This window comes from Mastigoproctus giganteus, chromosome 9, assembly GCF_048544385.1.
Source record: "Mastigoproctus giganteus isolate SK-2022 chromosome 9, ASM4854438v1, whole genome shotgun sequence".
Taxonomy (NCBI): domain Eukaryota; kingdom Metazoa; phylum Arthropoda; class Arachnida; order Uropygi; family Thelyphonidae; genus Mastigoproctus; species Mastigoproctus giganteus.
The window spans coordinates 52,052,282-52,079,911 of record NC_143583.1 but is presented as its reverse complement, the minus strand read 5'-3'; the positions used below and the strand labels follow the sequence as shown (position 1 = coordinate 52,079,911).

Sequence of the window (27,630 nt, the reverse complement as noted above, 5' to 3'; positions counted from 1 at the left end):
CCTTGGGGGGACACTGGCATTAGTGGAGAAGTTAGAAGACAGAGAGCCATCTATCATCACCACCATCAGTGAGCTATCAGAGAGAAAAATGGATAACCAATTACTAAAAACAGTTGACAAACCATAAGATGGAAGCTTGTTTAGAAGACTTTTATGCCAAACACGATCGAAAGCCTTTGAGATGTCAAAAGCAATTACTTGTGTTTCACCGAACCTTTCCATTGAATTAGTCCATAAATGGGTAACATCAGCCAGAATATCACCAGTGGATCGACACTGATGGAATCCATACTGGTGATCGTTGATCAGACGGAAGGTTTCTAGGTAGTTTAAGAGTTGGCAGTTAATTGATTTCTCCATTACTTTAGAGAGAGTAGAAGTAATTGCAATGGGACGATAATTGGATGGGAGGGATTTGTCACTCTTTTTAGGTACTGGCTGGATATGAACAAATTTCCAAGCAGAAGGAAAAACACCTTTGGAATAAGAAAGTGAAAACAGGCGGAAAAGGATAGGAGTAGGTTCAGGAGCACAGGTTTTGAGAACAAGTGGAGAAATACCATCGGGATTTGAAGCTTTCTTAGCATCAAGATTCGTCAAAATCCTTCTGACATCCTTTTGACGGAAGACCACAAGACGCATTGAATGCACCGTGTTGGGAATGGTGGGAGGTGTTTTACCAAGTTCATTAATACATGAGCTGGAAGAAAAATGGGATGCTAGCAGGTCAGCTTTTATCCTTGGCTGAAATGACAACAGAACCATCTGGTTTGGACAGAGGTGGGAGCAGAGATGGGGAAAAGTTGCGGTCAATAGCTTTGGCAAGAGACCAGAATGCTCGGCTACCATTAGGGCAAGAAGCAAGTTTTCTACTCTTAGCCTGTTCAAACTCTAGTTTGGACTGATTAATAACTGCTTTACAATTGTTGCGAGCTTTGGTGTAGGCAGAAAATGAAACTGAAGAATTAGAAACAAGCCAATTACGATATGCAACATTCTTCTTTTGAACAGCCTTAGCACATTTATTGGAAAACCAAGGTTAAGAGGATGAAATTTTAAAAAAGGATGAGATTTTAAAGGAGTGTGGGATAAAGGATTCCATTCCTGAAAGAATAATTTCACTGACACAATCCGAGCAAACGTTGACATCAGAAGTTTTGAAACAGTAATCCGACCAAGGAAAAGAAATCTTGCAGGTCATTCCATTTTGCATTCTTGTAATGCCAAACAACACAAGGTTGGGATAGCCATGAGATAAAGGCTCCATTGGAGAAGAGACAATCACCAAGTTGTGGTCTTAAGTGCCTAAACGACCTCTCACCAACCGTGTACTTAGAAGGGTTGTTTGTGAGAAAAAGATCAAGCGTGTTGGCTGTATGATTAGGATTGTCCGGTATTCTTGTATGTAAATAATCATTCTGTGCAAGGTCATTAGTAATTCCAAAAGCCTCAGCATCTCGACCAGCTGGGTCGGTGTGACTAGAAAACGGAAGCCAGCTGGAGTTGTGAACACCAAAAAAATTACCTCACTGTTAGGAAAGTTGGACTGGAGAAAGTCAAATTGCAAAGAGAGGAAGTTAAAGAGCTCCAAGTGATAAGTGGAGTTTGGAGAACGGTAGCGACACAATGAGGTAGAGAGATTTTAAGCCAGAGAAGATCAAAGAGAGTAGATTCCAAATTGCCAAGTCTCTGACAGGGAATATCAGAATGGACATATGCACAAGTAGCACCTTTGAGGCAAAAGGAATCATATAGCGAATAATTTGGGCATCTGAGATCAGCAGTAGTTGAATCAACCGATAACTGAGATTCTGTCAGAAAAAGTACACGGTGTTTGGCAGACTGCAAGTGGAAGTGGACATCTTTGAGATTAGAATTGAGACCATGTATATTTGTGAAATGAATTAGGAAGTGCTTGGGAGATTTAGATCTTTTCGCAGATAAACTTGCTCTATTAGTTTGAGAAGGGACATGCTGTATGAAGTAATGAAATTTTTGGATATGGCATACACATGGTAAGAATATACCCAGATCCTTGACTTAATGTTGCCTCGACATTGCCTCCCCCCCCCCCCCCGCATACACAGCACTCGGTCTCCCTACAGTTACTATCTGGCAGAGTAGAGGTAGCAAGATTTTACACTAGCTGATCCAGAAGCCTCCTAGAGAGTTACCAATAGGTTCAGTCCGGTGTACACTGTTTTAGAGTTGTACCCTCGAAATGTAAGGAATATTGGTTCTCGCCACGATGTTCATCATAACCTCAAAAGTCATCAATTACACTGCATGATGGAAGAGATAGGGAAGGGTTGACCGGAACTTAGCTCTAGAAACTAAACAGGTTCACCACTTCAAGTCTCCAATAAGCAAAATGGTGGTATTGCACCGGTTGATGAGAGTCATCTACCACCTAGTAATGCCTGGTAACATAGAGGGATGGCATTCCTCCATGTGGTGTCAGAGCCACACCTCGACTCCTGCTTACGTTGTTTCACAACTGGGTTGTCACCCACTATGTACTTCTGCATAGAGGTCATACCCACGATTGCTAACAGTCCACCACCATCGTGAAGGTGCAAGCAGAGGATTTGGATGTCACAGACCATTCGAACTTCACCGAAATTGGGGGCACTTGACTTGAATGTCACCCAAATATCAGTTCCATCAGCCCAGCTTGTCTGGCATATCTGAGAGAATGTCTGTGACAACCTCAAGGAACAAATGCTTGGCCTTTTTTGATATCATGCACTTCAAATTCAAACAGTTGGATGACAGTTTTTTGCATGTAAAATAGCATATAGCTAAGGAAACAAAATCAGTTCGAAATCTGAAAGTAAAGACCTCTAAAAAAAAAAAGAAAAAAAAAAAAGTGAAACACATTACCTTTTAAAATGAATAAACATATCACACCAATTTAAATTAAGCCAACCTATACATTCCTAATAATTATTTACAAACTAATCAGTTAATTTGATGTCCTTGCAAAAGAAAAGTGAAACATTTAAAAAAAAAAAAAAAAAAGAAATACTTACAGGATAAATAGAATTTGGAGTGTGAAAAGCTTGAATTTGATGAGGTAAAAGCTGTCCTATGTTTTGAAAGACAAGACTTCCAATTCTCATTAAATACTGGTCCCCCTGATGAATCATGCTACATAAAAAAAAAAAAATTATTAGATGAAAAACTTGTCTCAAAAAAATGGAAAAGAGAGGGAAAAAAAAAAAAAAAAAAAAGTCCACTCTTATGATTATAAATTCATACAACCATAACTAAGGATATAAAATGTGTACTTCTTAAAGTAGTTGAAGTCGTCAAATTTGAAGTCAAAGTTTTAAAGTTGGAACTTCCTGTATTCATATATTTTGCGACTATTTTTAGCACCTCTTATTTCATATTTCAAAACGCAACATTATTTTGAAATTATATTTTATTTCTACTTCTATATGATGTATTTTAATATAACTTTTGATATAAAACATTGATTTTAAAATAAAATAGAAATTTTGGATGTAAATGTTTGTAAGGGAAATTACATAAAATAAAATGCTCTGGTTTTTTGCGACTAACGCCTTTTATTTTATTTATAAAAATAAATTATTTTTTCTCTGTCTTACAAACTGAACAGTCAACAATTTTTGTTGTTTTTTTTTTTTATCAACAAACAACCATTTCAGAATATTTCAATGATTTATTTATTTGTCAAGGATTTGAACAGAATTTTCATCTACTGTAAGTTCACCAATCTCTGCAAGTATTTCAGTTCTACCTGCTGATATTCCTGCACAAAAGTGGCAACCAAGTCATGCAGTGCATCATATCTTCTCTTTTTCAACCCTAGACGGACCCGCCTGTGCATTAGCCAGTGTCAATCTGTGGAAAGCCAGGTCCCTCTTCAGTTCATCAAACAAAGACACATGCTGGGATGACTGCAGTGGAATAGGGAATTAAAACTACAGCAGTTTGTAGTTTTAGGTGACCGTTCAGGAGCTGCATCATGATGCACTTTTGTGAGGGAAGTGGGGAAAAGGTGTGCTCCCACTGCTTTTACACGTCTTTAGTCTCCGGACCATATTGGTACACCCAGCATTCGTTATTTGTCACCAACCGATCAAAAAAGTTCTCAACATCCACATTACACAGACCCAACAGTTGGCGAGAACATTGCATTCAATATTGCTTCTGCAAAGCATCAGCAACCTTGGAACCCATAGTGTGGAGATCTCAGAAATATGCAGATGGTTATGTAAAATGCTGTGGGCAGACCCATAACTAATTCCCAATGCATCTGCAATGAAATGAATTGTCACACGTCTGTCACTCAGCACCAGCTACTAAACCCTTGCAACCGTCTCATTGTCTGTGGATCTTGACGGCCTTCCTTCTCTTGGCTCGTCAAAGACACTTGTACGACCACACCGGATCTCCCATTTCTACATTTTTTACAGTGTCATAAGTTGGACACTGTAAAATAGCTGTAGAAGCTGCCCATACACAGCTTTCATTTCTCCGTCAATTTCCTGAGCTTTCTTGCCCTGCAAATGCAGGAACTTGATCACTGCTCAATACTCCACTTAGTGGCGCCTCCGTAGCCAGGTGGGCAAGAGCAGCAGTGCGTAGCACATGCTTCTTGATTAGACCGGGGTTTGAGCCCTGACCACCAAATACGGGATGCGGGAAGGTCAGGGAATGACCACCGCATATCCCTGGAGCAATATGGTCTTAGTTGTTAATGCTCCTAAAAAAAAAAAAAAACCCCAAACCAACTCCACTTTGTCAACCACAGCGTCCTTTTTCAAATTCCAGGCTCCACCTCTGGTGTAATCACCTACGGGAATGAAATTTCATATTAGTTATTGAATATTTAGACAACTTATATGAAAAATGGCATCTTCCTACTGATGTTTTATCTAGGTCAGGGTATGAACTTTTTGATACCCCCCCTCATATGATGTCAGAATTATTTCTTGTATCTATTTCCTTTGTTACTGTATAGTAATAGCTAAACAGACTGGTCTGACAAGATTTTCCTTTGCAAATACAGACTGTGAATGTCATATAAATATATTTCTGTCAAGATGACCCTGTGTTATTCCTTTACCCAGTGACATTATTTTCCCTGGAACAGAAATCAAACTTAAAGGTTTGTAATTACTGACTTTTCCTGTTGATCACCCCCACCCCACCCCTATGAACAAGAATAAAAAAAGACATCTGCATATTGTCAAAAGGAAAGACCACTAATGAAATCCAAGGATGCTCTCATAATTATGCAAAATGATTGCCTCTCTTTGCTGCTTCTTTTAACACAGTAATATATTAATTATATAATAATATATAATTATTATATATTAGTATTTATAAGTATATAAATACTAATATATTAATTATTATAAAATGGTATATATATAATATAACACTAATACATCTTCCACACATGCATTTTTAATTTTAGCTTCAACAATTTCTCTTCAACTTTCTTTTCAGTTATCACAAAATCATTCAGCTCCTAGTTATAATTAGCTATACTTCAGGTACCCCCAATCTTAAAAACTTTTTCGCATGTGAGCGTAGATGCAAAATATTTATTCAAGTTTGTCAGCAATCTGGATAGGATCATCAACTGTTATGCCATTCATATCTAGTAGGCCAATGTTGATCCATTTTCTTTTAGTGTTGACATAAGATGAATTCTTCGCTACTTTCCTTTGCATTCTTTCTAGCCAAATATTCCTCTCCTCATAATCCATCTTAGCTTGCCTAATCCCTCTAAGTGACATGATGTGAGATTAGTTTTATACTTACTGTAGGTTTCTGTGTCCCCTCAATTTATAATCATCCCACACATTTTTCTATTCTGTACTTATAAGTTCTATGTTCTTTTCTAAGTGAGCCCTTTAGACCTGAATATAACATTCCAAACACTATTTCACCACCATTTTATACTGAGGAATAATAACAGCAGACACTGCAGATCACTGATAGTACACCGTGAGTCCTTCTGCTTAAACAACAAGGAAAATTTCATTTCTTTTCTAACTTGTATCACAACCCTTAAATCTTTATTCCCCTAGGGAAGAAAGATTCAAGGTATATCCTACTCTGCCAGTCATAGTAGGATATATACCTTCAATACATAGTACTAAAGCCTATAACAGATATAAATCGATCTCTAATAGTTCCACAGAAATCGCTGGCAAAGGGTATTTTTGTAATAGCGATTTTTTTTTTTTTTTTCAAATTTCACAGTAACTAAGACATAGTTAAATAATTTTATATTATACTGAACAAAAATTTTAAATACAAATAATATTTAATATGTTAATCAACAATATTGTTTTGACCATTTGAGCGTGGGGCCCTGTTAGACTGAACCGGCTGAACATGCTTGTGGCCGGCACTGTATATAAATGCAAAGAAGAGAAAGACAAATCAGATGAGACCCTTATGTAATGGATGCAGGATAGTATTAGATACCCGCAGCTGATGTTGCAGATGAACTCAATGGTCACTCTGCATGGATATTTACAGAAAAAAAACATATGTTAATGAGAAAACTTTAAAGCCTAGAGGCAAGTAAGGCTCCTGGGGTTGATGGCATATATCCTATAATTTTAAGGGAGGTGGCAAGTGAGTGCATTGAACCATTAAGGCTAATTATGAGAGCATCACTGGACTCAGGAGAGAGAGAGAGAGAGAGAGAGATTCCGTCTGATTGGAAAAGTACCAACGTATCTCCAATACATAAAGGTGGTTCTAAGATGGTAGTAGGAAATTACTGACCGGTCAGTCTAACTTCAGTAACAGGGAAAATCATGGAGGCAATGAACAAGGGTGGAATGAAGGACCACTTAGATATAAATGGAATTCTGAAAGATACACAGCATGGTTTTGTAATGGGAAAATCACGTTTGGCAAATCTGGTTAGGTATTTTGACAGGGTCGCTCAAGAGATGGATTTAGGGAATAATTTCAACATCGTTTATTTAGATTTCGTCAAAGAATTTGACTCAGTCCCACATGAGCAGTTACTTTATAAGCTGGAACAGGTTGGAATCACAAGGAAAAATCCTTAGATGGATAGCAGGAGGGCTTCAGAGAAGGAGGCAGAAGATTGTGATAAATGGTTATTCCTCAGATTGGGATAATGTAAGAAGTAGAAGTTCCCCTGGGATCAGTATTGGGACCACTGTTGTTTTTGAGTTTCTTAAATGATATCGATGAAGGGATAGAGGCATGCAAGAGTTCAGAAAATTGCAGGATTTATTATATGGTAGTATGAGAGTATTTTTATTAATAGAGCAGTTCTACAGTGTTTTTAATTCGCTGAAAAGATGTACTATAAGCTGCAGAGATTTTAGCAAAAGTATTGTCCAAACCATACTTACTCTTTAAAAGATCTTGAAGAAAGCATTAGCTATATCTAAAGGACTAAATGTATCTCGCCCATTCCAGGAGTTTGATTTGATTTGATTTTGGTTTTATTGGCGCAAAAACAACCAAGGTTATACTGCGCCAGGAAACGATTAAAATATCATCAAAGATAAATTCTGGCAACCTTTAAAAAGGTTGCCTCGTCAAATTGTTATTTATATATGTGTGTGTATATATTAATAGCTTGTAAAAATTTAAAAACTGCCGACACGTGGTCATTGTTTGATAAAATCTGACTGAGTGTATAAGGCTCAGTCGGATGAGTAAAAGTGGTAAAATGTATATTGCGAACATGGATAAAATGAATGCAATCTATTAAAATATGCTTTAGAGTTAAAACGGTGTCGCAAGACTCGCACATAGGAGGGTCATCCGCCCTCAGCAGAAAAGAATGTGTCAAATGACTGTGTCCTATGCGGAGTCGAGCAAGAACAACTTCCTACCTCCGATTCCTGCGCAGACTAGACTGCCATGTTTCTATTACAGGCTTTATTTGATATAATTTATTTGTTCTCTGTCTGTGCCATAGTTCTTGCCATTGGGAATATATTTTGTTGCGTATTATTTGCCTGTAGTCTGTGTAGGGGACTGACAGGCAACGATTATGAGTGGGTGTTGCTGATTTGGCTGCAGCGTGAGCCAATTCATTTCCCTTTATCCCAATGTGGCTAGGAATCCAGCAGAAGCGGATATCAAACTTGTATTCATGAAGAGAATGTATCTTCTGCTGAACTCAACAAAGAACTGGATGAGAATTGTGTCTCAGAGATAATAAAGCCTGTAATACACTCAAAGAGTTAGAATATATTATTGACCTTTGGAATTGACAAGTTCGAATGTGATCCAAGGCTAGCTCTATAGCATACAGCTCTGCAGTGTATATGCTGGATTCAGGAGGAATCTGCTGAGATATTATAATGTCCGGAAAGACAGCAGCAGATCCTACGCACCATTCAGACTTCGAGCCGTCTGTGTAAACGGGCAGGAAGTCTGAGTGCTCAGCTTGGTGTGCAGAGTAGAGCTGCTGGTAGACAGATGATGAGGTTTCAGACTTTGCCCATTTCTTAAGGGAAAAGTCGCACGGTGGGAGATGAGCATGCAAGGGTGGAGGAATTTCTTTTTGTGTTTGTGCAACCTTGTCTACCATGATGTTAAACTCTCTGAGTGATCTTGGACACGAATGCCAAAAGGTCGGTTGGCAGTCTTACGGGTATTGTACAAGTTTTCCCAATGTGGCTCAAAAACGGATGTCCACGTAGGATGGTCTGGCAGGGATTACAACTTTAAAGCATAGTTTAAAGACAACTGCTTACGTCGAAGGGATAATGATGGTTCGTTTGCTTCGACGTATAAGCTCTGGACAGGAGATGTGCGATATGCTCCAGTAGTGATACGGATGGCCTGATGGTGGACAGGGTCAAGCCATCGAAGAGCACTGTCTCTGGCTGAGGAGTATACCTGGGCCCCGTAGTCTAATTTGGGTCATACAATTGCACGGTAAAGCCATAGTAGAGTGCATCGATCTGCTCCCCAATGCGTGGAGGAGAGAGAGTGGAGAATATTTAGTCCCCTCGTGCATTTTGTACGAAGTTGACAAATATGTTCGAGGAAGGTCAACTTTTTATCAAACACAAGTCCCAAGAATTTTGTGTCTGACACTACTGGAATAACATTTTGTCCGAGCCTTAATTCAGGTTCAGGATGAAGATTACGCTTGCGACAAAAGTGTACGCAAACGGTCTTCTCCGGCGAGAACCTGAAGCCATTAGCAAGTGCCCAGGAATTAAGGCGATCAATGGCTTTCTGCAGTTGTATTTCAATAACCCTCATGTTGCATGACTGACAAAATATACTAAAGTCATCAACATAGAGGGCACAGTTTACAGTTGGAGGAAGTTGTTCCGTGATGGAATTGACTTTGATGGCAAAAAAAAGCGTGACACTTAATACTGATCCTTATGGTACTCCCTCCTCTTGGCTGAAGGAACGAGAGAGTGAGGATCCCACACGAACTTGGAAAGATCGATTGGCTAAAAAGTTTTTCCTTCGGAAGCCGCACTGGATGTTGGAGAGAAGGTCGTTTGCTTCGAGATACCATATTAAACGAGAATTAACCATTCTCTCCAGGATTTTGCACAGACAGCTAGTCAGAGCAATAGGACGATAATTGGTGGTGACTTTTGGATCCTTTCCTGGCTTAGGAAAGGCAAGAACGATTGCCTTTCGCCAGGAGTCCGGAAACTGCCTTTCAGTAAAGATTCTGTTATACAGAAGGAGCAGACAATCCATAGATTTTGGTGAAAGATGTTTAATCATTTCATAATGGATGCCATCTGGTCCAATGGCACTTGCTTTGGAAAGAGCGAGGGCTCTTTTCAGTTCCTGAATAGTGAAATCCCCGTTGTAGGGATAAATGCTCTTAGATTTAAAGTTAAGTGCCTGTTTTTCGATTTTATATTTCAGGACCATGAACTCTGGGGAATACGAAGATGTTGCAGAGATGTTAGAGAATGTTTCCCCAAGAGAATTGGCTATTGCAGCTGGATCTGCAATAGCGCACCCATTATAATCTAGGATTGAAGAAGGGTGGGATGTATATTTTCCCTTCATTTTCCGGATTTTATCCCAGACTTCCTTAGAGTTGGTAGACTGGTTAATAGATGATGTAAAACGGATCCACGATTCCTTTAGACTCTGACGGCGGATATATTGTGCTTTGGCTCGTGCACGTTTAAAGGCTATAAGGTTGGTCGTGGTAGGATATCGGCGGAATATCCCCCACGCTTTGTTTTGAGCCTTTTTTGCTGCTGTGGATTGTGAATTCCACCAAGGTTTGGGAGATGGTGGAAACCGGGCAGATGTTTTTGGAACAGCATTCGCAGCTGCTTGGACAATATTTTCTGTGATGTACTTAACTGCATCATTGATAGGCTCTTGACTGACCGTGCTAAGATCAAAATTTTCCTGATGTTGGAAGGCAGTCCAGTCAGCCTGATCAATCTTCCACCGTGGTAACCTGAAGGGAAGACATGGTCTCCCACTGTGTAAAGAGGTATCACAGGGAAGTGATCACTTCCGTATGGATTATCCTCCACTTCCCAAGTGAGTGAAGGGAGTAGAGAAGGGGAGCAGATAGAGAGATCAGTGGCAGAAAAAGTACGGGTAGGCATGTGGAAGAAGGTGTTTGTTCCAGTATTTAGAAGGGAAAGGTCATTGTCATTTGGCATATGCTCTATGACTCGTCCCCTTCCATTGATGTTAGCACTAACCCACAGGGTGTTATGTCCATTAAAATCCCCGAGAAGTAAGAAAGGGGGAGGCAACTGCGTTAGAAGATCATCAAGATCTTCCTGGGAGATGTCAGTCCCAGGTGGCAAATAAATGGAGCACACAGTTATTAAAAATCCCACTGAAAGGCGAATTGCAACAGCTTCTATGCTAGTTGTAATTAGCAAGGGCTGCACTGGGGTCTGGTTACCCACAAGCATAGCCACTCCCCCATGTACAGAGCCATCCGCAATTCTATCCTTTCGAAAAAATGTGATGTTGTGCACGGTGGGATCATCATTTGCCTTTAGATATGTCTCCTGCAAGCAAAAGCAAACTGGCTCGTGCTTTTGCAGGAAGGACTTGATGTCATCAATATTTCGCCGGAATCCACGACAATTCCATTGTAGGAATTTAGCCATTATTTTGGCTTGGTGGGTCCTTTAGGTGGCTTCCGCGGTGCTGAGGGCTTACTTTTATCAGCCTTGGGTTTATCTTTTTTGGGGAAGAATGGACGCTGTCCCGTGTCCATTTCTTCCTCCGCAAAGAGTTCCAAGACTGAATCTTTGGGTACCTCCTTCTGCTCGACATCCATCTTATCTTGGGTACTAGGGGGAACTTCCCCTTTTTTATTCTTTTCTTTCATAGTTACCTTTGTTACTTTTGGAGCATTAGGAGGTACCGATATAGGAGTGGCAGCTGATTGGTCCTTCTGTGCAGGTTTTTGAGAACTTAAGAGATAACGCGCGATGGGAGTGAAAGACTCCTTTGGAGGAATGGTCCTGTCTGTCTGAGTTCCGACGGAACATCTCCCTGCTACCTTCTGGGCGTAGGTAGGTCTGTTCAGGGGTTTCACCGATTTCCTTGCCTCCTGGTATGATATATTTAGCTCTGCCTTCAGCCGTTGAATTTCTTTTTCTTCTTTCCACCTCTGGCATGCTCGTGAGTAGGCCGGGTGTTCGCCTTCACAGTTAATACCGGTGGGTTTTGCGGCTGAACATGCAGTTGTTTCGTGGTCCTTTGCACCGCATCGAGCGCATGAGGACTCCACGGCAGGCCATTTGAGGGTGTCCATACTTCTGGCATTTAAAACACCGTAAAAACACCGTAAAGGGTTCGGAACATATGGACGCACTGAATAATTGATATATCCAGCTTTAATCTCATCAGGAGGTTTAGGAGAGTTAAAAGTCAGGATAACGCTCCTGGTTTTAACAATTTTTCCATCCCTTCGCGCAGTGATTCTCTTGACGGCAATGACTCCCTGTGGTTTTAATTCGGAGCAGATTTCCTCCTCAGTTACGTCGAGAAAGTCCCACTCCGAAATGACACCTCTCGATGAATTGAGTGTTCTGTGTGGTGTCACTGTTATAGGGATTCCTCCGATTGATGTTACTCAGAGTAGATGTTCAGATTGCCTGTCAGTTTTAGTTTCAATTAAAAGGTCTCCAGAACGGAGCCTCTTAACTGATTTGGGTGAACCTACTAACCCATCTAATCCTTTTTGTATAAAAAAGGGTGACATTTTACCAATTGGTTTTTCACTGGTGGAATGCATAATTAAGAACCTTGGGACAGGCCCTGATGGTAGTTTGGTTCGCTGCCTCTTTTTAGCAATAATGCTATCTGTATCTGTGTCGTTGTTTTCAGATTGGGACTGGGTTGGGGCCCCTGAAGAAATAAGTTTATCAGGATTCATTGAGTTTTGTTATATTGTTCAGTGCCCGTGCTCCCCACCCACCCACCACGGAGCCCATTCCAGGAGAGGATTGGAGAAGGGTACAGTAGGAAACTTACCAGAAAGCTGTCTAATTTTATTCCATATTATTTTAGTGTCAGTGTTTTTGTTAATGCTTGATGCAAAACAGGTTCAGGAATCTTTCTTGGCTTGTCTTTGTATGAAACACAATTTTGCCCTTAGCTTCTTATAATTAATGAGATTGGCTGTGGTTGGATATTGTCGAAACAAATTCCAGGCTTTATTTTTTGCTTTCTTTGCTTTTGTGCATTCCTCATTCCACCAGTAATTATAATGTTTTCGGCTTGGGGGACGTGATAACAGTATTGCGTCTTTAGCTGTTTTTAGGAGATGCGACGTGATGTAAGCTGTCACATTATCAATATGCTGTAGGCAGACTTTTTCCTGATCAAGAGAGATCGAGGACTGAAATTTTGCTCAGTTTGCTTGGACAAATTTCCATTTCCTGCAGGTTTTCATTGAAGGAGTCTGTGCTATTAAAAAGTTGCATACGATTGGAACGTGGTCGCTGCCCATGGGATCCTTTATTATATACCACTCTATGGTTGGAACCAGTACTGGAGTACAAATTGAAAGATCTATTGCTGAGGCATGTCCATTTGGGAGCTATACGTGAGTGTGCGCATCAAAATTGAGTATTGTGAGGATTTGTTCCTCTAGAAAGCTTCTAATGGGTTGACCACATCTATCTAGTTTAGGATCATCCCATAAGGGGTCATGCCCATTAAAATCCCCTAATATACAGAGAGGTGGAGGTATCAATGTGAAGAGATCTTCAAGATCTTTTAAAGAGTAAGTATGGTTTGGTGGCAGATAGATTGATACAAGTGTTACTTAAATACAAAAAGTGATACAAACAGCAACAGCTTCTATTTCAGTCTGAAGTGGGATATGTTTAGTTGGGATCCTTGAATTTACTAGAATTGCCACACCACCATGGGCTGCATTTGCTGTATTACAAACTCTTCGATAAAGGCAATAGTTCTTTATCGAAGGAGAAATTTGTGAGGTTAGGCAAGTTTCCCAAAGACAAAGAGCAACTGAAGAATATCGGTTAATTAAGTCTTTAATATCATCTGTGTGAATGAAAGCCTCTGCAGCTCCATTGTAAAACATGCATCATTTAGGTTTAGCTGATGGATGATTCATCTGACTGTTTTTTGTTTGAGGAGCATTTTTTTCGATCTTTATTTTGGGAAGATCAGGCGTCCAGTATCCACAGTGTCATTTGCATGTAGTTCTAGTACAGGTTCCTCATGATCTGAGTGTGCATCTATTGCCATACTATTGCTGGGCAATTCAATTTTCTTGTTGTCTTCAGTAGGTTTCAATTTTTCTTTGTTATGAGGGACTGTTGTAGAATCAGCTGGGATGGTGTTTGGAGTGTTGGCTGCTTCACTGTTTTTAGTTTGAGATGTGTGTTTTCCAGAGTTTGAAAGTGTACTTTTAACCCAGTTAGATAGAGATATGCTGGGTGGTATGTGACTTCATATTCAATTTTATATTTTTGTATTTTCTTCCCTGTTTTCCACATTTCACATGATTTAGAGAAGGCTGGATGACCTTTACAGTTGGAGCAAACAGGAGTTGAGGCTAAAAAATCTGCTTGTGTACGCTCCTTGGAGCCACACATAGGATAAATGGCATCACCTCTACATGCTTGCTGGGAGTTGGTCTTTCTATAATGATCGTTGTTTATGTTTTAGCCATCTGTCTGAGCCTTATACACTCAGACAGATTTTATCGGACGACAACATGTCAGCTATATTTAAGTTTTTACAACTTATTAATCTAAATAACTCTATCTAGAATGTTTTTATTGTTTTATGTTTTATTAACTTTTTATATAGTATACTCTTTCACAATAATATATAAACAATTATAATATTATAGTTTTATATTTTACACCTTTTTTGACTTGATGCATTACAGCCTTAGATGCTAATGTGCCATAAAATCCTAAAACAAACAAACAAGCTTGCTGGGAGTGTCCATATTTTTGGCATTTAAAACAATGAATGGGATTTGGGATAAAAGGCCGAATTTGGTAGTTTAAATAGCTAGCTTTTACTGAGGATGGCAAATCTCGGATGCTAAAAGTTAAAATGATGGATTGAGTTGGAACAAGATTTTCATCTTTTTTGGTCATTATACGTTTCGAGCGAATTATTTTTTGATTGCTCAATTCCTGAACTAATTCCTCTTCAGATATTGTACTTAAATCCCACTCTGCGATGACACCTTTCGAGGAATTTAATGTATTGTGGGGAGTGATAGATACTCGCAACTCACTGAATATCGTTGTTTTGAGCAGTCACTGGGAATGTTTTGAGTTGGCTGTTCCAATCAGGAGGTCTCCGGATTGTAATCTTTTAATCATTTTTGGTGTTCAAGCAATGGATTCCAAATATCTTTGGACCACAAAGGAGATAACTTGCCCACAGGCTGGGTGGAAAGAGAGAATCACCAGAAAGTTTGGCATGTCATTGCACTGCACTTCCCTTTGAAGCCTTTTTGGTTGATTAGTCATTGACATCGGACATTTCTAGTCTTGAGCTTGAAGGCTCTAAAGAAGGAAAACTATTTAAGTCCATGTTTGCTCCTTTTAGCCCTGGGAAAGGGACTTACCGACCCTGCTACATGGAGGCAGAAGCGGTGCCAATCAGTGACCAAGTGATCTACGCAAGAAGAGAGCAGTATGTTGCTAGCGATAACAGTAATGTTGCAAGCGAGGTTAGAAGTAATACTGGTGAAGCAGTGACGTTGCTCAGCAAGGGAAGCAGTAACGTTGCGAGCGGTGGAGGGTTTATTAAAGCACTAGTACTTGCCCTAGGAAAACGCTAGAAAATCGTACTAGAAAGATCGCTTGGCACTTGGGGCCATAAGACCTTTGCATTTTGAACCTTGCAGTTAAAACCCCCAAAATAACTTATACACTTGGTGGAGTTGAACTAAAGTCTGTAGTGGAAGAAAGGGACTCGGAAGCTACGTAGGGCCAGACACGAAGTTCTCCGAGCATTGTAGACAGGCTGTAAGGAAGGCCCATGGTGCCTTATCGATGATTTTGAATATTTGCCAGTAGAGGTAAGGATGTCATAATCCCATTATACAAGGCTATTGTTAGACCGCTTGGAACAGTGTGTTCAAATATGAAGACTGCACCTAAAAAAAAGACACTGAGCTTCTTGAAAGAGTCCAAAGATGGGCAACTCACTTGGTGAGATTGGCAAAGGGCATCCATATGAGGAAAGACATCAAATATGTGGGTTGCACAGCTTGGAAACTAGGCACCTTAGAGGAGACTTGATTAAGGTGTTTAAGGCTCTAAGTGGCAAAAGTAAAATGAATGAGGACGAAATTTTTATTGTTATAAATGATTCTAGAATTATGGGCCATAAATTCAAGTTATGTGGGGAGAAGTTTAGACTGGATTGCAGGAAGTTTTATTTTAGCCAGCAAGTTATAAGTTACCTATGTGGGTGGTTGAGACTGACAGTGTTGGGAAATTCAAAGGTCAGCTGGATAGATACCTACCGGAGGAGGGAAATGCATAGATTGTTTACTTCCTTTTCTTTGATTATTTATTTTATATACAATTTTACTTTTTTTGAAGAGATGAGACCATTGTTTCTTACATGTTGTTTTAATGATGGATTTGTAGTCGGTGTGAAGAAATTTTAGTTGTCTGGAAGAGCCTGAATCAGGGTGTTTAGCAGCGTCGTCTGCTTGTTCATTACCTGGGATGCCTATATGACCAGGTATCCAGCAGAAGGTAACCTTCTGGTTGGCTGTTTAATAGTAAAATAACTTAGATCGTATCTCTTTAAGAATGGGATGAGAGGACGAAATTGTAGATTGAATGGCAGTGATTGCTTTTAAGGAGTCTATGTATATCAGAGATTGCTTGATATGGCTGTTGTGTATTTTATCTAGAGCTAGTTTTATTGCAAATAATTCTGCAGTATAGATACTGCATTCTGTAGGAAGAGACGCAGCAAACTGAGAAGGTGGAAGAAACTGCTGCAGGCACCAATGGCTGCATCTGTTTTGGAGCCATCAGGATAGATAGGTATTTTATCTGAGTTTTCCAACGAATGAGTTTTATAGAGCAGTTGAAAGTTGATGTTTGCCAGAGAGGATTTCCCCCCTCTTAAAAAGACATTGTTGCAGAGAGATGAACATTCAGTCCAGGGAGGTTTAGGAGTATCAAGGTCTTGGAATATGTTCTGAAATTTAATATCCCAACTGATCATGAGTTCTTGCAGTCCAAATTATATCACAATAAACCTAATGAAAACCACTCATTAGGTGGTTTTCATTAGGTTTATTGTGATATAATTTGCATATTGAGGATCAAACAGATATTGCCAGCTGGGGTGGGATGGTATGCTTTTAATTTTTGCTGCATAATTACACAACAGAGTTTTCCTGCTGAGTTGCAGAGGGGGTTCATTTGCCTCAATATACAGGCTGTGGACTGGAGATGTTCTGAAGGCTCCCAAAGCTATCCTGAGGGCACTATGCTGTATGGTGTTCAGATGTCATAGGGAGCTTTTCCTTGCAGGGTCATAGACGGGTGCACCATAATCCAATCGTGGCCGGATTAAGGTTCTGTAGAGCTGTAAGAGGGAGCTTCTGTCAGCACTCCATGACATGGCAGGACAGCTCTTAGGATGTTTAGTTTTTTTTAAGACAAGTGGTTCGAAGGTAAGCTATATGGGAAGCAAAATTTAGTTTGTTATCTAAATATAACCTAAATGTTATCTAAATTGGTGACGGTATCAGGCTGTTTTTTAAAAATATTTCTGGATCTGGGTCTAGTTTTCGTTTTTTACAAAACTGAATTGCAGTGCATTACGAAATGGTTACTCCCTAGCATTACAAAATGGTTACTCCCTAGCTTTTCAGCTAGGGAGTAACCATTTCGTAATGCCCATGATTCTTTTTTAGCAATGGAGATCTGAAGCTGCCTTTCTATGATGTTCATAGTTTGGGACTGACAAGAGATAATGAGGTCGTCGGCAAACATGTACTGTTCTACCGTATTAGGTACATCCCATGTCATGTTTGTAATTCTAACTGCAAATAATGTTGCACTGAGGATGGATCCCTGCGGTACACCCTCCTCCTATTCAAATTTTTTGGATAGATTATTCATGTATCTGACCTGAAACATTCTATGGTGTAGGAAGTTTTGTATAAATTGCGGTAGATGACCTCTCAAGCTGAAAGAATGAAGGTCTTGAAGTACACCATATCACAAGGTGGTATCGAAGGCTTTCTCAATATCAAGATTAATTATGACTATATGTTGTCCCCTTATGAAGGGCATTATGGATATTTGAATCTGCTTTTATCATTACATTTAACATGGAACGGTTCTTTTGAAACCCGTAAGATGTTAGTTTCTAGGAACCATGTTAGCCACCTGAGAAACTTTTTCCAGGACTTTGCCTAAACAACTAGTCAATGAAATCGGCCTGTAGTTATGTGGAAAGGTACGATCCTTTCCGGGCTTTGGGAAGGCTAGAACTATTGAGTGACACCAAGAGGTTGGGTAAGCAATTTCTAAGAACATTTGGTTGTAGTAGTTTAACAATGTTCTTTTTGCACTGCTGTTAAGCTGTTTTAACATTATGTAGTAGATTTCATCTGGACCAGCAGCACTACTGGAAATATCCAGTAGTGCTGCTGGTTATTGAGTGCCTCTAAAAGTTCTGTTAATGTGAATGGCTGGTTGTATTTAAAATGTGAAATTATTGTAGAAAAATTAATCTTATGCTGCTCTGCAGATTCTTTAATTTGCTGAAAGGTTGGGTTATAGGTGGATATTGCTGATACATGGGCAAATGTTTCCGCCAAGGCATTTGTTATTTCTCCCGGCGATGAAAACTCCTTCCCTTCCCAATTCAGTATTGTAGCTGGGGACTGAACATATTTGCCATTAAGTGTCTGTATTTTTCTCCAAATGATTCTGCTGCCGTGTCCTTGTTTGAAATTAATCCAAAGTTAATCCAGGCATCTTTCTTTGCTTTTCGTCTTATTTGGCAGAACTTGGCTTTCTATCTTTTGAAGTTAATTAGGTTACTAGTTGTGGAGAATTTTCGAAACAAATTCCAGGCTCTATTTTTCTCATGCTTGGCATGTATACAATCTTGATTCTGCCAGTAATTATTGTGTTTACGTTTTCCTGGTAAAGATTTTGGTATTGCAGTGGTAGCAGCTTGTAATATTTGATCAGTTATACGTTCTGTGGCATTGTCTATGGGCTGGGATTGGATTATTTTGTTATCTAACTGGAATAAGAGGCGTATTCATTCCAGTGTGCCCATGTTTGGAGCTTGAAGAGAATCAGCAGATGATCACTGTTTAGTGGGTTTTCAAGAACAGGCCACTCCATAATTGGGTATATGGAGGGAGAACAGATTGAAAGGTCTATTGCACTCGTGGATCCTGTCGAAAAATGAATATAAGTAGGCTCACCAGTATTCAAAAGGGTGAGTTGATAAGCATCAAGAAAGGATTCTATTAGCTTACTGCTCTTGTCAATTGTTGGAGATCCCCACAGCAAATGATGTGCATTGAAGTCTCCGAGCAAGTAGAATGGAGATGGTAGCTGGTCTATTAGATTTTCTAGGTCATCTGAAGAGAATGAGAAATTAGGAGGGATATATATTGATGCTATTGTAAGAGTGATGCCAATTACAATGTGAACTGCCACTGCTTCAAAAGGAGCCTGAAGAGCAATATGTTTCAATGGAACATTGTTTCTAACAAGAATTGCCACTCCTCCATGGCCTGACGAGTCAATACTCCTATCTCATCTGAAGATTGTGTAATTTTTAATGGCAGGACACACTTGTGCATTTAAGTAAGGGATATACCTGCTAGTTCATAGTGGTCGATGAGATCATATAAATTGTCTTTTGTATTGCAGAAGCCTCTACAATTCCATCGGAGGAATCGTTCCATTACGTGGTTTTGTTGTTTATTTTTGTTTCTGACTGCATTTTAGTTGAGACTTGCTTGCATCAATCCAATTTCGCCTTATCTTTCTTTGGAAAGTAGAGACGTGTGATGTCCATCTCATTGGTTGCATGAAGTTTCTAATATACCCTCATCTGATTCATTGTGCTGGTTAACATCCATCCATTCCCATTGAAACTGGTGGGTTCTGTACCTTAGTTTTTGCCACTTTTGGTTTTGCTGTTGGAGGCACATCGGCTGGAATGGTAATTGGGGTGTTACTGGCTTATTCAGTTTTTTGTTGCGAAGGACACTGTTTGCATGGAATGTGCCCAATCAGCGATGAATATATTTGGAGGAACTGTAACATCTGTTTGAATACCTACTGACTGAAATTGTTTAGCAGCAGTGGCATATGTAAACTTTGGTTTTGTTTTGAGTATTTGTCTTCTCGCCTCTGATTATGTGACTTTATTCTCAACTTTATATTTTTAGATGTTTTCCCCCCCTTGTTCCCATAATTCGCATATTTTGGAAAAAGCTGGGTAATTATCCTTACAGTTTGGGCAATGAGAAGTAGCAGTACATTCAGATTGATTATGCTCCTTTGATCCACAATTAGGACCTATTGCCTCACCTCTATATGCAGTTGTTGTTGTTTGTTAGTTGTTGGCACATCGGCTTCTGTGGCCATAATGTACACATGCAGTATGGGAGTGTCTATATTTTTGGCACTTATAGCTGATTGGGTTCGGCATGCAAGGACGGACACTGCAATGAAGATAGCCTATTTTAACAGATGTTGGTAGGATAGGAGAGCTAAAAGTGACGATTATACTCCTTGTGGGTATAAGAATACCATCTTACCGAGTCAGGATTCTCCTTGCTTGGATTACTTTTTGTTCATGAAGTTCTTGGACTATTTCCTCCTCTGATACATTTAATAAGTCCCATTCTGCAATTACTCCCTTCGAGAGTTTAGGGTGGCACGGGGAGTAACTTTTATTGGTTGTCCACCAAAGGTAGTCAGCTTTAATAACTTTGCAGAATGTTGGGATTTCTACCAGAATATCCCCAGACTGGAGTTGCCTTACCGTTTTTGGTGAGCCTGCAGCAGACTCAATACATTTCTGAACAAGGAACGGTGATAACTTACTCAGAGACTGGTCTGAGAGAGAGTGCAGAATGGGGGAATGACGGTGTCTCCTCTTGAGGGGTTGTTCTCAACCTCTTGGGTTGAGAGAAGTCATTTTCATTGTCATTTGTGTTTTGCCTTGAGCTCAATGGCTCTAAAGGTGGATACATATTGTTATCCATCTTTGCTCCTTTCAGCCCTGGGAGAGTGGATTTCTTCTCCCAGGTTACCGGCCCCGCCACGGGGAGGCAGGAGCAGTGCCGCTAGAGTGACCAAGCGGTATAAAAGATAGTACGTTAATTTAAAGAAAAAAAGGGTGGTATTTTTCCTTTCTTAAACTTGCTTACGATTTGTAAGACTAAGTTGCCTATTAATAGAAAAGTAAGAAAACTTTTAAAACTGAAGCAAAACTATATCTTTGAGAAAACGCTCTAAAAATCACAGAGGAAATCACTCGATCAATCACTATAACGTTTGGCATCCCGGGCTGCCCACTTCTTAAGTCATTGCAAACATCCTCACATCCATCTTTGAACCATTTATACAAATCAAACACACTGGTATGACAGTGTTTCATCATCATCACAAACACTTTTTTACATTTCATAAGTTTCTGTTCCAGATTTTCCCAGTTTAAAGCAAAATTTGTATGTTTATTGCTCCATTGCAAAATTGTGATGCACTGTTACTTGCAGCCTATCAGCCTACAAGATAATCTATATGTACCACCTGTTGGAATTACAACATACTTTTGTTTATTTTCAAACTCATTGAACTTGACTGCAAAGCACCAGCCTGGGAACTTGATTGCCACACCCAATATTAAGACCTTTTTTTTTTTTTCAAGTAAATTTTTTTGTTCCATTGTGAGTCATGCAGAAGACAAATTCAGAACATGTAACCTATGGTATGACTAATTATACCATTTTGTCATGAGATATCAACAGCAGAATTTGCATTATGCTGGTGTCTTACAATTTTTTTGCAACAGACCAGGGACCTTTACACATCTTAACTGGAACGCATACGTCTGGGCTTTAATTGTTAACCGAACAGAATGTTTTGTCATATCATAATCTGTACTGTGAAGTCTATTACAACATTTAAACCCAAGCTTCTTAATTTGTTATAAACTCCCATTCTGATAGAGAATTTATGCTTCAAAATATGTTTGAAGTTCAAAACATTAATTCATACATTTCCATTAATGTTAATATTAGCAAGAGAAATTAACTGCTACTTTTCAGAAATTTAATATGATGTTTATGGGCAAAACATTTTAAAGTCTCACTTACATCATTTTTTACAATACCATGAGTCTTTTCACTGTTTACTGACACAAATCCAAATAAAAGGGCTACAACTATGTGTATTTTAAAAAGATGCAGCAGCTATGCACATCAAACAATATTATGTAACATTAATGATTGATAAAATGACCAATGAAAGTCCGATACATTTGAGTTACTTTAATGATATATGAGAGCCTCATCTTTCATGTATTTTTTAAGAAGATACTGATTATATCATAAAACAAACAGACAATTTAAAAAATATAGAAACCATAGCACCCCCCACCCTTCTTAATTTAAAAAAAATAAATGGGCTCACAAAAAGATGAGTCTAGGTTTAGGCCAAAATGGATGTCAGATGAACTAATGAGGCATATGGCAGAGAAGAAAAATGCATGGGATACTTACAAATTAACACATGACACAGAAGCCTATGATAGATACAAGTTGATATGCAACCAAGTTACAAAGGAGGTTAGGCAGGCGAAGGCAGATTACGAGAAATCCTTGGCAAGGGATGCAAAGAAAAACAGCAAAGAGTTCTTTACTTATGTAAAGAACTCTTTGCTGTTCTTTACTTTAAAGTTCTTTACTTATGTAAACTCTAGAAGGAAGGGGATGAATCAGATTGGTCCACTTGATATTGATGGGTCAACTGTTGATGATCCTGCTCAGGTAGCTAACAAACTAAATGAATATTCTGCATCGACATTCACACATGAGGAGTTATTCAGCGAGGGGAATGCCAGAGGTGTATTCAACTCTAGCAGTAAGCTACAGAATCTTGAAATAACTGGGAGTAAAGTGGAGGAGAAACTGTTGAAGATAAACACAAGAAAGGCACCCGGGGTGGATGGGATCTATCCAGTTATATTAAAGGAGGCAGCAAAGGAAGTAAGCAAACCCTTAGCCATAATTATGAGAGCTTCCTTGGACTCAGGGGAGGTACCCATAGACTGGAAATGTGCAAATGTGACCCCAATTCACAAAGGAGGATCAAAGGCTGACACAAGTAATTATAGACCTGTGAGCTTAACTTCTGTTCCAGGAAAATTAATGGAGGCACTGGTTAAAGAAGCACTGCAGGATCATTTAGACAAGACTTCAGTTATAGCTCAGACACAGCATGGTTTTGTTAAGGGGAGGTCTTGCCTGACCAACTTGATTGGATACTATGATGCAGTCACAAAAGAACTGGATGCAGGGAATAACTTTGATATCAATGGACACTGCTCATCGTGGACTGATGTTATTAGTGGAGTCCCTCAGGGCTCAGTGTTGGGTCCATTATTGTTTTCTGTATTTATAAATGATATTGATGATGGTATATCGGGCTTAATGTCCAAGTTTGCAGACGATACAAAGGTTGGCAGGGTTGTCAAGGACACTACTGACACTATGCTGCTGCAACAGGATCTGGAAAGGTTGAGCAGATGGGCTGAGAGGTGGCAAATGAAGTTTAACATTGACAAATGTAAAGTACTACACATGGGAAACAGCAACCCCAGAGCAACGTATCAACTCTGTGGTACTACACTGACAGTGGTAGAGAATGAAAGGGACTTGGGGGTGGTTGTGCAGGCAGATATGAAGTTCTCTGAGCAGTGCAGACGGGCTTCAAGAGTAGCTCATGGAGTATTGTCAATGATATACAGGAATTTTTCCAGCAGGGATAAGGAGGTGATTATTCCATTGTATAAGGCGATGGTCAGGCCACACCTAGAGTACTGTATACAGGTCTGGAGGCCTCATTTCAAGAAGGATGTAGAGCTGCTGGAACGAGTACAGAGAAGGGCAACAAGATTAGTGAATGGAACAAAGGGGTGCTCTTACGAAGAAAGGCTTAAGTTTTGCAAATTACAGTGTCTGGAGACTAGGCACCAGCGAGGTGATCTGATAGAGGTGTATAAAGCCTTGAATGGTTTAAGCATGCTCAATGCTGATGGGATTCTTCCTCTAGCTCAGAAAAATCACCTGAGAGGGCATAAATTCAAATTGAGGAAAGACAGATGTAGGATAGACGTGAGGAAATTTGCCTTTAGCCAGCGGGTGGTTGGTTGGTGGAACAGACTGCCATCCCTTGTGGTGGAGGTTGATAGCCTAAATAATTTAAGGCTCAGCTGGACAGGTATTTTGAACGAACAGAGGGGTGAAGTGGAAGTGGGTTTTTTTTTTTTTTTTTTTTTTTGGCTGATGCTGCATAAGCTTGCTTTCTTGCATCAAATGCCTCTACTAATGGTAATGCTAATGCTAAAGTGAAAAATCAAACACAGCCCAAAATCAGATATGGAATTATGTTTTAATTCACATTACTGTTTTTGTTTTATAAACCAGCAAAATCCACCTCAATCAAAATGTTTCATTTGTATCCCCTACTGACCAGTGGTATAAAAGTCTTGCCTAGTTACTTACAAATACCGAATATAAAATCGTTGCTAAACCTGTTTGTAAAGCAGAAGCTATTTTAAAATCACAATCCTTCCATGGGCCAATTAATTCTAAAAACATGGCAAGTTATTCATATTAAGGCCCCTAGATGTATGCTGGATTAAACAATACTATCACTGGCAATTCATGCCCATACACTTGATCATAAATTCAGCCTTGATAAAAGAGATATACAACACAGTGGATATACAATGCAATTACATAAAATTATTAATTTTTGAGACTCTGCAGATGCAACTACACTATGACTATATAAATGAAAGGTGGCCATACTTCTAATTACTGGTCATATGGGCACATGTACAAAGGTACTCCTTCAACTTGCTAGTACACAAATTATTTAAAACATTTCATCTGTTGCACAAAGTTAGCCAATCCTTGTAAATGACTGTCATCTAATCAAAAAAAATAATTATATGCTGCATGCCTTTTATTCTGGTATTTGACAATGAAAGGGTGCTCATTCATTTTTTCAATTAAGAAAGGAGAAAATATACATGCAGTAATGGGAAGGCATTGGATTGCAAGCATTAAAATATGTTTTTTTTTTTAAATTGTGTATTTGTTTTATGATTTAAGCAGTACCTTGAGAAATACATGGGAGGTAAGTCTTTCATATATTTTTAAAGTAATTCTGAACTCAAGATGTACTGGCCCTCTCATTAGTCCTTTTATCAATCATAAGTCATTCATATTCTAACTACATGAGCTTCAAGTTAATTTTTTTTAATTAAAATGAAGTCAAATGAAGAAAAGCAAAAGAAAGCATACCTTGCAACTTGCTTATGTTCATCCCGATTAACATAGACTCTCCTGAATACTGCCACTGAATCTAGTTCATTTTCTGGATTTGGGATCTTGGGCATGTGCTGTGGGCATAACATAGTCTAAAAATAAAATAAAATAAAAATTCAGGGGAAGTTTATTTTTAGGTTAGAAAATTTATTACAGGGCAACACTTAATTTTTTAAAATAATTGCAGTGTGTGTTGTAATGTGCATAACCTTAAGTACTATTAAAGGTTAAAGAATTATTGGAAAAAATGGATTGATTCAGTTTCATGCAAATATAAAACTGCTTTCAAACATTAAATAACATTTATAATGCACTATCTTGAAAATGCAGCATTACGCTTTCAACTAATTTTGGAAGCTGTGAAGTATGCCATTGAGAGAATATGTACTACTATATATTATTATACTAGTTTATATAGTTTTTTTCAAAAAATTTTATCAAATATTTTATAAAAAACAAGGAATAAAACAAACTAAACCCAGCTACTCTTTGTAAAACATCACCAGTAATGAAAACTACTACATATTATTGTTTCTTAGGGTAGAAAATTTTGATATTATTGATTTAATGTTTAACAAAATACCTACAGCAATTGAGAAATAAACTTTAGTTAATAAAAATAAATAACAACCACCATAGCATAATTATGCATTACTCTTAGTCTTGACTTTCTCAGCATATTATCAGCCATATAGTATTGATAGTGTCAAACAATGCAAACATACTTATACAGCATCTGCTAAAAAAAAGAAAAAAAAAAAAAAAACCAACAAACAAACCACATCTCTAATAGTAATGGTTGGCAAAAAAAAAAAATTTTTTTTTTTTTTTTTTTTGTTACTCTCTATTAAAATTCAGGGTGATTCTTGTAGATTTGATGTTGCTGAATTCAAATATGGTAATTATTGCATAACACAGACAAATTTTAAGGGAGAAGGAACTAACATGTAGGTTAGTGCAAATGCATCATTTTAACATAGCTATCTACCAAAGTAGTTAAATTCATTAATTAAATTGGCATCATTTTGGTTATGAATGCCTTCACAACGAGTTGCCATAGTATTGTACTACCTCAAATAAATAACACTTCACCAGTGGATACCAGCTGGGAGAAGGGATTAAAGTCAAAAAGTGTCTAGTAAAAATGATTTCATATATTTTAATAAATATGTTACATGCAGTACTAAGTATTGAACAATGGGTCTATTAACCTTATTCAATTTACAAAAATGTTTATCTGATAACAAAACACTTAGTTTGTCATGTTTCGCTTTTTATAATTGTCCCGTAGTGTCAGCCATATGAGATTCCAACAGTAGTCTCCCAAGGGTTGTTAATAACAGTAAAGACAGTATATACTGCTGCAACAGGTTCTAGAAAAGTTGAGCAGATGGGCTGAGAATTGGCAACTGAAGTTTAACATTGACAAATACAAAGTACTGCATATGGATAGTAGTAACCCCAGAGAAATATACCAACTGTGTGGTACTAAGCTCGGATAGTGGAGAATGAAAAAGACCTGGAGTAACTGTGCAGTACGATATGAAGTTTTCTGAGCAGTGCAGAAAGGCTGCCAGAGCAGGGATAAGGAGGTAATTATCCCTTTGTATAAGGTAATGGTCAGTTCACACCTTGACACACACACAGGTCAGGAAGCCTCATTTTAGGAAGGATATAGAATTGCTAGATTGAGTAGTAGTAGTAGTAGTAGTGGCATGTGATGCAAGAAAGCAAGTGTATGAGCTTATGCAGCATCAGCCAAAAAAAAAAAAAAAAAAAAACACACCATTCCCTCCAAATGCCTGTCCAGTTCCTCCTTAAATTTATTTAACCTATCAACTTCCACAATGACAGATGGAAGTTTGTTCCAGTAATTAACCACCGGTGGCTAAAGGCAAATTTCCGCACATCTATTCTACATCTGTCTTTTCTTAATTTGAATTTATGCCCCCTTAGGTTTGTAATTTGAACAAGTGGAAGGATCCCATCAGAATTCAGCGTGCTCAATTCATTCAAGGCCTTATACACCTCGATCAGATCACCGTGCAGGTGCCTAGTCTCCAGCCACTGCAATTTGCAGAACTTAAGCCTCTCTTCGTAAGAGGGTCCCTTCATTTCCCTCACCAATCTTGTTGCCCTTCTCTGTACACGCATAAGCAAATCTACATTCTTCCTAAAATGAGGCCTCCAGACCTGTATGCAGTACTCAAGGCGTGGCCTGACCATTGCCTTATACAGAGGGACAATCACCTCCTTTTTCCTGCTAGCAAAATTCCTATATATCATTGACAAAACCCCATGACCTGCCCTGGCAGCCTGTCTGTATTGCTCAGAAAACTTCATATCTGACTGCACAATTACTCCCAGGTCCTTTTCATTTTCTACCATCTTAAGTGTAATACCACACAGTTGGTATGTTTCTCTGGGTACACACTGCCATTACTGTCATTAACAACCCTGCCAACTTTGTATCATCTGCAAACTTCGACACTTAGCCTGATATACCTTCATCAATATCATTGATAAACATACAAAAC

General features: G+C 38.8%; 1 protein-coding gene across 5 annotated transcripts in view; it reads right to left on the bottom strand.

The window, feature by feature from the left end:
- Nucleotides 1-27,630, bottom strand: part of LOC150080216 (histone-lysine N-methyltransferase 2C-like) — a 1,301,638-nt gene that overhangs the window by 134,537 nt on the left and 1,139,471 nt on the right. For all 5 annotated transcript variants that reach the window (XM_090381514.1, XM_090381519.1, XM_090381517.1 and 2 more), the window contains 2 exons: nucleotides 25,070-25,185; nucleotides 3,033-3,150 (listed from right to left, as the gene is read on the bottom strand). In XM_090381514.1, coding sequence (XP_090237640.1) covers nucleotides 3,033-3,150; nucleotides 25,070-25,185 — 234 coding nt within the window. The remainder of the gene's footprint in view (nucleotides 1-3,032; nucleotides 3,151-25,069; nucleotides 25,186-27,630) is intronic.